This window comes from Myotis davidii, unplaced genomic scaffold (assembly GCF_000327345.1).
Source record: "Myotis davidii unplaced genomic scaffold, ASM32734v1 scaffold309, whole genome shotgun sequence".
Lineage (NCBI taxonomy): Eukaryota > Metazoa > Chordata > Mammalia > Chiroptera > Vespertilionidae > Myotis > Myotis davidii.
The window spans coordinates 1,818,220-1,831,795 of record NW_006383013.1 but is presented as its reverse complement, the minus strand read 5'-3'; the positions used below and the strand labels follow the sequence as shown (position 1 = coordinate 1,831,795).

Below are 13,576 nucleotides of genomic sequence, written 5' to 3'. Positions count from 1 at the left end.
TCCTCCTTCCCCAGCCCGGCTCTCGGCGGCCGCGGACGGCTGCTTCCCCGGTTACTACAACAACCAACCAGCAACCGCCCGCTCGGGGCCACTGCGCAGGCGCCCGCCACCCGGCGCCCACAACGCTCGGCTTCAGGCGCCGACGAATGTCGTCACCCCCGCGCAGCGCGGGCTCGGAGACCACGCTCAGCAGAAGAATCTCGACTTCTTTTCCCCACTTTTTCTCCCCCGCCCCTAACGGGTTGAATCCGAGACCGGAGTCCTTCCGCCACGCTCCACAGGCGGGTTCACTGTGCGGGCGAGCGGGCGGCGGACCCCTGCGGACACTTGGGCAGTGGCTACCGCTGATTGGCAGTAAAGGGGCTCACGCCCCATCTCCTGCTTGAGCAGAACCGAGACAGCCAATCAGAGCGAAGATTGACAGAAATGGCCCAATCCTGGAGCCGGGTGAGGGCGGAGGTGGGGACAAATGATTCGGGTGGACTCCAGGCTGGAGCTGTTTTGGGGGTTGCATCTTTGCTGCTGCAGCGGCTGCTGCTGGCTGGGGTTCCGTCGCCAGGTGAGAATATTCCTTGAGATTGTATTTTTTTAAATCTCTAATTCGCAGGTGAGGAAACCTAGGCTGTAAAGTGTAAATGATTTTTGCCCAGGGTCACACAGCTACTTAATGGTAGGGCCAGGATAGGAACGCCTCTCTCCTGGCTCAGGTTTTAACACCACACCTGCCTGGGCAAAAGCTGAGAATCGTGTTTGTTGGATACTCTAGGCCCTCAAGCTTTAGGAAAATAGGTCGAGGGAGTGGGAGAGCAGCTCAGAAGAATGCTCAGGCTCAGCCCTCACCAGCTACCTGTTGGGATTTCTACGAGCCTCTGTGAAATGAAAGGCATAAGTCATGTCAAAAAGAGGGGGCCATCCGTGCAGCTTTTCGGACCCTTGGAAGAGCCTCCTACTGAGGGAGGGCAAGAAAATAGGGAGGAGGGTGGGGGTGGGGAGATCTTGGCCCTGGCTGTAACTGCTTGTGATGTCCGCAGAGCCCTATGCTCTCTAGACGTGGACAAAGCCCACTGTGTGATCCACCTTTCCCTGAGGGATTCCTCCATTCACCCTTCCTCCTCTCTAGTTCTTTTTTTGTTTCTTGGTGCTTCACACTGTCTTGAGCCTTGGCTGACTGTAATATCTGTTTCATCTGGGTAGTGTAGGACCATACTGAAACTTTTACTGCCAGAGTGACAAAGGAAGCCTGATAGTTTGTCACCACTTCAAGCCCAAGAAGTTAACCTGACAGCAGATAAACCGTGGGCCAAAAAACCATAATGAAGGTGGGAAGAAATAATTCCATTATTAAATTCTTTATCTACATGGGTTTTATTTAAGTCAAGCTCATTGAAATCAATGCTCAGCAAAGGTTAATCTAAGCTTTTTTTAAAAAAGTACATAATCTAATGTTATTTTCTATACAACTTCAAGACAAAAGTGGGTATGGTATGCTTGTCTCCCTCCAAAATGGAAACTTCGTCAAAATATTCTCAAACAGTGAGGCAGTATTGCAACGTAGAGTCCAACAGACCATGCTTCGTATCTCAGCTTGGCCATATATTAGCTGTAAAACCTCAAGCAAATCACTTACCCTCTCTGTGCCAACCCTCATCTGTAAAATGGAAATATTAATAATGTCTACAATATATGTTAAGTGCGTGTCACAGTGCATGGCACAGACAAGTGCCTAGTAACTGTTAGCTACTGTAATTTCTCCTACAACCCAATGCCGACATTGCTATCTCCTTCTTCATATAATTTCTTACTAGTTCTCAAGTCACCGCAGTTTATTTTTAACCTTTAGATTGTTCTTCTTGTTTATGGTATACCTCAGAACCAGATTAGAGAAAACCTGAGGATGTAAATACTGCCCTCACTATTGGTTCCGCTGAAATGTGTAAGGCTTCTATGCGCTTGGGAGGATCTGTCATCAATAGCCAGGCAGGTGTCTGTTAGATTTATAATTACCTTTTAGCCACTTGCCTTGCGAAAGAATGACATGAAAAACCAGTCTACAAGTAAAGATATAAGAGGGCTGATTGAGCCAAGAGAAAAGTGTTCTGATGTAGGGTAATATTTTAAAGAAATTACTCAAGTCAAAGATAACTACTGTGCCATTTATTGGAAAGTATACTGTTGATTCACCACTGTTACTATGACTAAATATTGAGACCAATTTCTGTAAGCTTATGCATAAATCCACTTGGTTACTATAGTAATATTTGTATACCCCCTCTTCTCCCTCTTTCTGAATCTCCAATTTTTCCACTGGGTTTGTCATTTCTGCCTACTGCATTATTTAGCCTTTTTCACTCTGGGTAAAGGTCAGCACACTTTGGTTTAGAGGAAATATTCAAAGGCAGTGTGCTAATTCCATGCAGGTAAGAGTAGTGTATTAAGGTAACTGGGGAGGGTGAGCTTAGGGGGCTTGCAGAGGAATTTATGAAGCGATCAATAAATGGCCAAACAAGCTTAGTACAGCCCTCATGAGTGGGACCCAGGGGTGAGAGAGCTCATGGTTATAGAAGAGGAACCATCTGTTGTCTCACATCCTTTGCCTTTGTTTCCAGGGCAAGAAGCCCTCTCCGATTTGAGGGGACCATGAGCCGTTTCCTGAATATATTACGAAGCTGGTTGGTGATGGTGTCCATCATAGCCATGGGGAACACGCTTCAGAGCTTCCGGGACCACACCTTTCTCTATGAAAAGCTCTACACCGGCAAGCCAGACCTGGGTAAGAAGTCAAAGAACTGCATCTTTTGTACATTGTGGTTCCCAGACTAGGCTGCACATCAGAATAACTTACTAGGAGATCTACAAACAAACAACGTGCAGATGCCATTTCCCTCTCCAAACCTCTTCCCTGAAACTTTCACCCCCTGGGTGGAGTCCAGAATCTATTTTTTAATAACTACGTAGGTGATTCTGCTGCTGCCTATATACTAGTAGCCTTTGGTAACCACTAGAGCAGTGGTTCTCAACCTTCCTAATGCCGCGACCCTTTAATACAGTTCCTCATGTTGTGGTGACCCCCAACCATAAAATTATTTTTGTTGCTACTTCATAACTGGAATTTTGCTACTGTTATGAATCGTCATGTAAATATCTGATATGCAGGATGTATTTTCATTGTTACAAATGGAACATAATTAAAGCATAGTGATTAGTCACAAAAACAATATGTAATTATATATGTGTTTTCCAATGGTCTTAGGTGACCTCTGTGAAAGGGTCGTTCGACCCCCAAAGGGGTCCCGACCCACAGGTTGGCGACCCATAGGTTGAGAACCGCTGCACTAGAGTAATAAACTTTATGGATAGCACTTGGCCCATTTTCCCCCTCAAAGCTTCCCTGAATACCTTTTCATTCATTTTACACGGCCCTAGTCAATCTGTAAGAAAGCGTTACACGGGCACACTGGTCAGTGTGGCTCAGTTGGCTGGGCATCGTCCCATGTACCAAAGGATGGCTGTTTCCATTCCCAGTCAGGGCACATGCCCAGGTTGCAGGCTCAATCCCTGGTAGGGAGCATGCAAGGGGCAAGGAAGGAAATAGAATTACTTGGTGACTCTGTGATGCCCCACTAGAAAGCCATAAAGAAGTTTTTCATGTTATCTCAGCTGTCTTCAAAAATCACATCATGGAACACACATGGTTACATTCCATGTTGCAGATAGTTACCAATCCAAGGTTTTCCCAAACTGTGACATAGTCCCTGAGAAGACAGCTCACGACCACCCAGGTTTGTCTCCAAACTGAAACTGCAGAAGGCCCAGTTTCCTGAGCCTCTTTGCTGAGAGTGTTTTCACATTGCAGCTTGCCCTTCCTTGCACTGATGTGTGGGATAGTTGGAGCCGCGGCACGGTTTCACAGCAGCTGACAATTCTGTGTCACATTTATAGCTAACCCAGATTCAGGCCTGACCTAGCTCATTGTTCTGCAACATCTGGGTATAAAATGAACCTAAGTAGGCTAAGGCTCATTTTTGAACAAAGCTCAAATATACTGGGAGTAAAGAACCTGGAAAAGGGAGCAAGACAATTCACCTTTTTCACCCTCAAATGCTGCCTTCGGATGGTTGAGGCATCCTGTGTAGATTCACAGGATTTTCAGCAGTTATCTGCTCTAGCCCTTTGAATTTAAGTTGAGGCAGAGAAGCCCAGGGGTCATGTGACTTGCTGAAGGGCATAGAGCTGAGCAAGAGTGTGTGTGTGTGTGTGTGTGTGTGTGTGTGTGTGTGTAGGTATGTGTGCGTGCGCACACGCACACATCTGCACATGCGTGTGTCCATCTGTCTGTCTCCAGCCCAGAAGTGAAGACTGCCTCCTCATGATCTGGGGACTGTCTTGTACTGTGGTAGAATTTCACCTGATGCCTCATCTGGTTAAGGTTGGTGAAATAGTTCCCTTTCGTAGCTCACTACTTCCTCAGTCTTTTCATCAGCAAAGCTGCCAAGGTGTTTATAAAGACCGTGCTCACTGGGGCTAACGGCCAGGTATTTGGTTGGCATATGGCATTTTGTTCACCTTACTGCTTACATCCAAAGGTCTTCGGGGTTGTGAAATTGGTATCACTGTCTGGTTTTCCAAAGGCTGGAAAATCCTAAAAGCCCAAGTAAACATGAATAGACCCTTCAGTTTTTCAGTCTTGTCCTTTGACATTTCTCTTGCTTAACAGAACAGCAAAGAAGTATCTCTGATGTCCCTGTTTTGGCATTCTAACCACTAATGCCTTAGATCAATGGCTGTGCCTTACAGTCACCGAGGGAGGGGGTTTGAGAAACCACTTTGCCCAAGGCCCACCTCCAGAGAGTATGATTTCTTTGGTCTGGTACCCAGGTCTTGGTAATTGCATAAAACTTTTTCAGTTGATTCTAAGAAATATCCAGGGTCCAGAACCACTGTTGTGGCGGAATATGATCCATACTTTCAGGATAAGATATTTAATACAACAGTGTCAGAAGGAAGCCACCAAGAGCAGGGTGGCCTTGGCAAACACTAGAGAAACAGTGCTTTGTCCCCCTATCATGTGTCCAGGAATCCAGCCTGGTTTGGGCTTTGTTCAAATAATACAGATCTGGATTCAGAGAAGACCTAGGGACTTAGGTCTCTGAAAAACCAGATGTAGCCATCTATGTAAGCGCCATTATTTCTGAGTTCTCTCCTACACCAGCCTTAAAAGTCTGCTGACCTCCCAGGCATCTTGTATTGCCAGACCACTCTGCAGCATCCCCTCAAACCTGTCCTGTTCAGACTCACTGGGCTTCACCAACACTGGCTTCTAGGGCAGAGGTATAAACTACTCCATCCAGGGGTTATTTGCCCAAGTGGGCTTTTTGTTGGATCTCCACTCTTGGAAGTCCCTGCCCAGCCATAGCTATTGGAGGAGGAGCTGAGCAGTTCTCATTCTGGAATCCCTTCCATTCCTTCTAGCGCCAGGCACGGCACCAGCACCTCCACTCTGCCCAGCCAAAGGGGGCTCAGCTCAGCTCCCTGCCGCCCATGAACTGCCAGGGAGGTAGGAAGAGTTTAGAAGGCCTCCTAACCTTCTTCTTCTCAACACTCTTGCTTTTTTCTGCTACACAGTGAACGGCCTGCAAGCTCGGACCTTTGGGATCTGGACGCTGCTCTCATCAGTGATCCGTTGCCTCTGTGCCATCGACATCCGCAACAAGACGTATGTAAGGGAAGGAAGAGCTTTAGCATCCTTTTGTTCGAACTCAGGTGCTACACATATCCACTGTGGTCCTCCCCTTGGAGACCTGTTCATTTCTATACATTCGCCTAGAATGTGGATGATGATAAAAGGTTCATAGGTTCCGTTCCTTCCAGGCCTAGAAAACATAAAAGGCCTAACAGGTCTTTAAGGTTTGAAAATTCTTTTGAGCTGACAGCAGATTGGCCGTACCATGATCCAGTGGCCTGCATCAAAGCCCCTGCTTCTTTCCTGAAGAATCAGCCTTGCTTCTACTAAAGTAGTGTGCTCTTTTTAGAGCAGCCACCCACACATACCTTATTCTCACATGCCTCCTTAAGCACGAATGCACAGAACTCACAGTCCACGGGAAAAGGAACCCACAAGCAAACTGCCGTATGCTTTTGCAGAGGAGGAGGGTGGAAGAGAACCAGGTCTCCTCCGTGTTCTGCCTTTTGAGGCTACTCAAATAAGCTAGTGTGGAATAGTTGCAGGCAATCCTAGCCTCTTGTCTAGAGTGCTGTAGCAAGTGCTGGCCACTGGAGGGGGCTCGAGCCCTGTTCCCACCAACAGTCATCACCACATCAGGGTGGAAAAGTTTGCTCAGGTCAGTGGGTGAGGCACCCAAACACCAACTTGACACTAAAATCTTTTTCTCTCTGATCCAGACCCTCAGCCTCTGGGGAAGAGAGGAGGAACGGTATTTACCGTATTTTGCCTGGAGCTTTCGTCTAGGTGACCTTGACTAAGTCTCCTAGCAGCGGGGGAGGTAGTGATTTTCATTCCTGATTTTGCAGATCTACATATTAGACACCCAACTAATTTAATCTGAGGAAGACTGACACAAGTGGGATTTGAAGCAGGGCTCTTAGCCCTGCGATCTCAACAACTTAATTTTTTAATTTTTTTTTTTTAACTTGAAACTGTGGTTTACTCGTTCTAGATTCACGTGTATTTTTGGAAACAGTGTAGTTTAGTGGAAACAGCCTGGGGCCTGAAGAATGAAAACAAGAAGATGAGCTCTTGTCTCAGTTCTATTAGTAACTAGCTCTGTAGCAGCGAGTTCATTATGTACCTTCTCTGCATCTCACTCTCTTCACGTATAAAACGAGACTAGTATTTCCGTTCTACCTCTCGGGTGATTGGGAGGGGGGAAGGTTGAGTAATCATTTTAAAAGACCTTTCCCATGATGAAGAATTGCTGATAGGTATAAGGGGTAACGCCTTTTGTTTGCTGTGCTTTGGGAATGAGCATAAGCAACTCAGACTTCTCTTCACCTCTTTACCCCTCCATTCCCCCGCTCCCAGTCAGGACAGCTGCAGGTGCCGGTCTGAGCTTCCAGCCTTTTGTGCGCCTGGGACTCTGTCTGTGTGCTTCTGATGGGCACTCTGATTCTCCTCCCTCCCTCCCTGGAAACTCAAAGTCCACTCCTATATGTACATATTTACTAAATGTATTCAGACCTGCACAGGGAGGATAAACATCACATTTAAAATATTGGTTCCTTCTGGGGAGAGAGGAGGCAGGAGAATGGGATCAGATGGGAAAAGGAGACATAGGATGCTTTTTAACTGATAACTAATATTTCATTTCTTTAAAAAAAAAGTATCTGAGGCAAAAAAAATGTCAAAATGCTCAGTTGATGGAGCAGGGTACTGGTTGATTAGGGACTACAGTATCTTATCTATAGTTTTTTGTATGCTTAGAGCTTTCATAATTTTGAAAATTTCACAGTTAAAAAAGATATCAGCAATGCAGATGGTGGATCATCCTGTAACCTACCTCTCCCCCACCTTTTGGCCAAAGCTGCGGAACAAGTTCTCTTCCCACGACGTGGTCACCGGGTCCTCCATCTGACCGTTTTCCCAAGCGGAGACAAAATAACCCGCCCACATTAGAAGGGCACCTACAAGCCCCCCGAGGTCCTTGCTGCTCATCCCCCATTCAGGCCCCTCGTTCTGTGGCTTCCACCGTTATGAGCACAGCCCCTGGCCAAACACAGGCCAGGGGAGCTGGGATGACAGAGTCAAACCCGTTTGAGTAAGTGGAATACAGAAGCATGGCTGACCCAAAATTGCCTCCCCTCCTGGGATTGCTAGGATGCAGACCCTGCTTTGCTGTAGCTGGCTTACCACCTTGCTAGGACTTGGAGATCCACTCTGGATGCCTGGACCGTTCTCTCTGATTAGCAGTTAAAACCTTCCGTTTTCCCTCGTAGAGAATGGGAGCAAGCAGGCCAGGCCTTTCTCAGGACCAGGTCTCCTTTGCCTTCAGCCGTAGTCACTTCCTGGGTGTTTGTGTGCAGCGGGCCTGGTCACCACTTTTCCTACGCTCGGAACAAGCAGTCCCTCAGTTCCTATTTCTGTCTGTACCTTCCTAGGCTCTACCACATCACGCTCTGGACCTTCCTCCTCGCCCTGGGGCACTTCCTCTCTGAGCTGTTTGTGTACGGGACCGCGGCTCCCACCATCGGCGTCTTGGCACCCCTGATGGTGGCAAGTAAGCATGCAACCAGCCTAACTTCCCACAGGACCTGTCCCAGCCCCCGCAGACATACAAGGGGTCTGAGAGAGCACTGTGCTTATGTCCGCCACTAATGTTCTCTCTGTATTTAAGGCTTCTCAATCCTGGGTATGCTCGTCGGGCTCCGGTACCTAGAAGCAGAACCAGTATCCAGACAGAAGAAGAGAAACTGAGGCCAACAGTACCACCTCCGAGACTTCGTCTTCCACCTTTGCGGTCTTCCGTCGTCCTCTCTGCGCTATAATTTCTTCTCTTCTGCTCCATCACCAGCCCCCTTATCCACTCCTAGCCTTTTACATTTTGTTTGCTTTTATTACATTTAAACTTTTTAAAGCTATAACATGCATACAGAAAAGTATATAACATGTATGAACATGTAACACATCATTTAAAAGTGACTCCTCTGTACTTCCATCCAGATCCAAACATCTCCAGCACCTCAGAGGCCCGCCGTGCCCTTGCCACTCGCAGCCTCTCTGAGGACCGCTTTTCCAGCCTCCTGCTTTGTTCATTGTATTTCCATCCCTTGATTTGACTTATGTGGTGGGAACAAGTGGACTGTGAAACTTAAAGCTGCTGCCTCGCCCAGAGCAGCTGCCACCAAGGGCTGCTTCAAGGGGTTGTCCACGCACGCTGGGCTCCTCTCTGCTGCTGGACCCAAGACTCCAAACCATCTGCGGGACAGGCAGTTCTCCTAAGAAGGGCTCCCCTGTGAGTGAGCCTGGCCTATGTCCTTGTGTCAACGGATGGGTGACGGTTGGAAGAGTCTGGGCTGTTTTTAGACCTTCTGGTCAGCTGTATTTGTGTAATGAATTTTGTAATAAACAGAAAAACCCTCTGCTCCGATCAGTCCTTGTACTTTGATCTCCCGTAAGCCAAGGCCACCCCTGCCCTGCTCTGGGCCCTCCCAGAGAGAATCACACTTTCTACTCATCAAGTACCCTGAGTGAGTAGGACAGCTCAACGCCCAGGCACACCGGGCTACCTCCAGCTCCTCGAAGTCAGGTCTTCCTCCCCTCCTGCCCCACCTTCAAGATTCTGAGTTCACAACGGAACAATCGGGACCCTTTCTTGTTTTCTTCTAAAGGAAGAAACAGGTTCTTGAGAAAGCACAGGACCAGGCAGCATAGAAGAAACAGCTGCGTGATGACGAAGGGAGAACACTGGGGCCCAGAGATAACGCAATGGAGCGGACGGCGTCCTCCAAACAACCCCGAGGGCTCCACATTGACTGGGCCCTCCCACAGCATGTAGACTCAAGGCCCATTCATTATGTCAACAAGTATTTATTCAACACTTACTCCACGCAAGATACTTGGGAAAGAGAAATGAATGACCTGGGCAATGACTCCACTCCCGTGGTGGTCCTCACATTGTAGCCAAGGAAACAGACAACAAAAAACCCAACAAGTGAAAGAACAGCTTCAGACAGTGATCAGAATTCTAGAAAGTAGATATTGTAATCAAGAAGGGGAGGGATGTGCATAACTTACATCACCAGGAAGTAGGAGGTAAGATTTTTAGTTGAGACTTGAATGTCCAGGTATCATGTGTCTTAAGATATATTACAGCCCTACCCAGTTATTCAGTGGTTAGAGCATCATGGGTTCGATTCCAGTCAAGGGCATGTACCTTGGTTGCAGATTTGATCCCCGGCCCCAGTTGGGGTGTATGCGGGAGGCAACCAAAAGACTTGTCTCTCATAACGATGTTTCTCTCTGGTCTCTTCCCTTCCCTTCCACTCTCTCTTAAAAAAGGGAACAGGGGGGAATCAGTGGAAAAATATCCTCGGGTGAGGATTAACAACAAAAAAAAGGTCAGAAAGGAAGGGAGGCAAGAGACTTGGGGTGACAGGAAGCTTGAAGTTGACACTTAATGCATTGGAAATTCTCTATCAATTAAGGAACAAAATCTACCTTAAACAACAAAGATAACATTGGCTAACAAAACTGTAAAGTGAAGGGGATTATAAACTTCAGGAAGTTTGATCAGGACTCAGCTCCATTTCTCTGTGATTCTTTTGGCTCTGCCTACCTGTGTTGGCTTCATCCTCAGTTTGGCTTCCTTTATGGTGCCAAAAAAAAATGGTTGCAGCTGTTTGTATTTCTTTAATCAATTCAATACTAAGCATAGCTAGTCATTCTCAATAAAACTTTATAGATTATTATTAATCTTACAAATCAACAGCTACAAATTTTATTGGCTGAACAAATCTTTTATAAGAAAAGAACAACCCAGCTGCCCTGACTCAGTAGTTGAGTGTCCACCTATGAACCAGGAAGTCACGGATCGATTCCCAATCAGGGCACATGCCCAGGTTGTGGGCTGGGGTATACAGGAGGCAGCCAATCAATGATTCTCATTATTGATGTTTCTATCTCCTCACTTCCTCTCTGAAATCAATAAAAATATTTTTTTTAAAAAAAGGGAAGAGATGATGTATTTAGCAGACACTATGACTATTAGGTTTCTTTAATAGCCCCAATTTAGCTCCTTCCTACATGATCTAAAGTAGAATTGCTAACAGAGATGGTGCCAGAATGCCACAGGCAGTGTGACTCTCTAGGTAAGACATGTACGAAAAACTGATCGCAGCACACCCAAGTAACAGACAAGGTGAGCACCGCTGGGAAGGGAGGAGAGGCAGTCAGTAGGACAGTTCAGAAGGAAAATCACAACTGCAGATGCCGGAACTGTGGCCTCTGGCTAGAGCTCGCTGGAGCCCAGCTGGGGTGACTGTAAGACAAACACCAGCCACCCTTTGAGGCAGAGCCAAAAACAACAGTGGCTCTCCCATCAGCACTCACACTGGGTGAGCCTTCATGGGTACGCAGTACAGACAGCAGTCAGGGTCATGTGTTGGACGTTGAGTTGCCGTCTCCCACAAAGGCCGACAGTAACCTTTACAGCCTCGTCTTTAAAAAGTAACCCACTGGTGCCCTAACCGGTTTAGCTCCGTGGATAGAGCGTCGGCCTGGGGACTGAAGGGTCCCAGGTTCAAGTCCGGTCAAAGGCATGTACCTGGGTTGCGGGCACATCCCCAGAGGGAGGTGTGCAGGAGGCAGCTGATCGAGGTTTCTCTCTCATCGATGTTTCTAACGCTCTATCCCTCTCCCTTCCTCTCTGTAAAAAATCAATTATTTTGATTTATATATATATATGTATATCCCACTGGGATGGTAACACCTCAGTAAAAAGAGAACCACTTCTCGGGGAGGCCCCAGGAGCTGCTCCCCTAGCCCCCACGCCCACCACATCCTCCAGCACTCAGAAATGTGCAATAACCTCAGAGGGACTGACTGCCAGAAACCCCCCTCTGCCCCATCAAGTGACAAGGCAGACCACTTGGAAAATCTTTTATTGCTTTACAACATCTGGTTTACAAATAGAAAAACGCAAATTATGTTTCAAAACAAAGCAACGGATTTGGTAAACCTTTTGTTAACACATTTTGAAGGAATGATGAGTAAACACCTTTCTCCCTGTCAAAAAGTAAGGCATACTGCGCTGGCCGGGTTGCTCAGTTGGTTGGAGTGTCAACCCATATGCCAAAAGGTGGCAGGTTCAATTCCAGTCAGGGCCCATACTTAGGTTTTGGGGGTTCGATCCCTGGTCGGGGCACATATGGGGGGCAAACAATTGATATTTCTCACATTGATGTTTCTCTAAAAAATTAATGAAAACATATCTCTTTAAAAAAAACAATGTAAGGCATTCTCTCCACCCTCACTCAGTCCCCTCACCTGCAGTGTGAACTTCTTTTATTACATCCAGTGTCCGTACACACACACCCCAGCCTCTCTGGCAGTGGCCCCAGCACCCAGCTCTGTTGCCAGCACAGGCTGCTCTGGCATGCTGTGTCCAGGGCAGTAGCCACAGCAAACCAGCACAGTGGTCCTGCCTGCAGCTGCTCAGTGTACAGGAGAAATTACCAAAATGTCTTCTTTTCAGCAGATGCTGCCCACCCAAGCCTATGAGTATAGCCAGATAGCAGGTTCACCAGGAGAGGGGGTCAGCTTGGGCTGGCTGAAAGGGACTCCCCTAAGATCCGGAATGTCTGATAAAAGGTTAGTGCTAGAAGTGGGTGGGTGTGCAAATACTGTCCCCACCCAAGGGGGATACGCTTCATTCAAGCAGATCTGGTTCCCATGTCAAAGGCCACATTCCCTCTCATCTCAGAAGCAGCTTTCGATTTCTCAGCATGGAAGGGATCGAGGTTCAATTTCAGTAAAGGTTGCAGGACAGTGGCTGGTCTCCCCTCTCTCCAGAGAAAACAAACACCTAGTTCTTCTAGGCAGCGTCCATATGAAGGTGTCAGAGGTGACAACGACACACAGAATCTCTGGGCAAGGGCTGATTTTGTAGAATAAAAACGTCCCTGTTCCCTATTAGAGCTCCCTGAGTTCCCAAATACGGGCCTGCACAAACACACCCAGCAGGTAGCCCCCAGCACCCTCACCCACCCCGCCCGGGTGGCTACCTTTCCCAAATCAGTTTCTCCTTCAAGGCTACAACAAAGTCTTTCTCAAGTTTTATTGATGTTTGGTTTGATCAGCTCTTAAGAAAGAGGGTTTGGAGACAGCCCCCAACTTTAGGCCAGGAGAACAGAGGCCCAGAGGACCCGCGGGTTTGTTCCGATGGTACTTTCTCTCCCACAGAATGTTGGCGGTCAGTCCAATGACCCCAGAATGACCCTCATCCAGCGCAGCTGCCGCTCCTTAGAACTGGGCTTCTAAGGGTCTTGAGACACTAGAAAAAGTTAATATCTGAATAAGCTTTCTTTCCATGACAGTTTTGCAGGCTTTCTCCATGAGGGATGGAGGTGAAGAGGGAAGGCAAGGCACAAAGCCAGGACTGACTCCACGACTCACCAGCCTCTCCCAACACCAGGTCCCAGAACCTACAAGGGGAGGGGCGGGAATCGAATCTGCATTTGGTGAAAGGTGCGATTTCCCCCAACTAGACCGTGCAGGCTCTTGAGTAGGTTCCAGAAGCTAGGCACTGCCGTCCAAGCCACAAATATTCCAGCTGGTTCCCTCCACAAGCTGCCCCTGTGAAGACCCTGGCGCTGGCAGTGAGCTATGTTGACGGAAGAGGTGGGGGTATCCGTGTTCCCTGAGTTGCAAACCCCTTCTTGTCTCAGAGATGCTCCTCAGACAAAGTGGTGGGTGCTTTGCTGGTGACATTGTCTGCTTTCTCCACATTCTCCACCTTTTCCTCCTCCTCCTGGAGTTTCTACAAGGCAAAACAAGCAGGCAGGCCTTGGGGTGAAGCCACACAGGGCTCCCCCCTGGCGGGAGCCACTGCCTGGCAGGAACTCT

General features: G+C 47.8%; 2 protein-coding genes across 7 annotated transcripts in view; one reads left to right on the top strand and one right to left on the bottom strand.

Annotated features, from left to right (window-relative positions):
* Nucleotides 1-6: 6 nt before the first annotated feature.
* LOC102765586 (chromosome unknown open reading frame, human C14orf1) lies at nt 7-9,101 on the top strand. 5 transcript variants are annotated; one of them, XM_015558075.1, is made up of 5 exons: nt 7-559; nt 1,200-1,319; nt 2,607-2,770; nt 5,623-5,713; nt 7,539-8,105. In XM_015558075.1, exons 3-5 carry the CDS (start codon nt 2,638-2,640, stop codon nt 7,774-7,776), a joined length of 462 nt encoding a protein of 153 aa, XP_015413561.1. In that variant the 5' UTR covers nt 7-559; nt 1,200-1,319; nt 2,607-2,637; the 3' UTR covers nt 7,777-8,105. The 5 variants fall into 5 exon arrangements, with proteins under 5 accessions (XP_015413561.1, XP_015413560.1, XP_015413562.1 ...); XM_015558074.1 differs by having other exon boundaries at nt 1,195-1,319; XM_006778803.2 differs by lacking the exons at nt 1,200-1,319; nt 7,539-8,105 and adding exons at nt 8,113-8,231; nt 8,349-9,101 and having other exon boundaries at nt 444-559.
* A 3,673-nt stretch (nt 9,102-12,774) lies between these two features.
* Nucleotides 12,775-13,576, bottom strand: part of FLVCR2 (feline leukemia virus subgroup C cellular receptor family member 2) — a 57,402-nt gene continuing 56,600 nt past the window's right edge. For both annotated transcript variants that reach the window (XM_006778800.2, XM_015558056.1), the window contains one exon: nt 12,775-13,490. In XM_006778800.2, coding sequence (XP_006778863.1) covers nt 13,395-13,490 — 96 coding nt within the window. In that variant the 3' untranslated portion in view covers nt 12,775-13,394. The remainder of the gene's footprint in view (nt 13,491-13,576) is intronic.

Excerpts from the sequence above, each read along its gene's own strand:
- LOC102765586 (XM_015558073.1), top strand. The coding sequence starts at position 2,638 with ATGAGCCGTTTCCTGAATATATTACGAAGCTGGTTGGTGATGGTGTCC. Across the intron at positions 2,771-5,622 it reads CACCGGCAAGCCAGACCTGG|TGAACGGCCTGCAAGCTCGG; the intron begins GTAAGAAGTCAA and ends TCTGCTACACAG. Across the intron at positions 5,714-7,538 it reads ATCGACATCCGCAACAAGAC|CTGCGGAACAAGTTCTCTTC; the intron begins GTATGTAAGGGA and ends TTTTGGCCAAAG.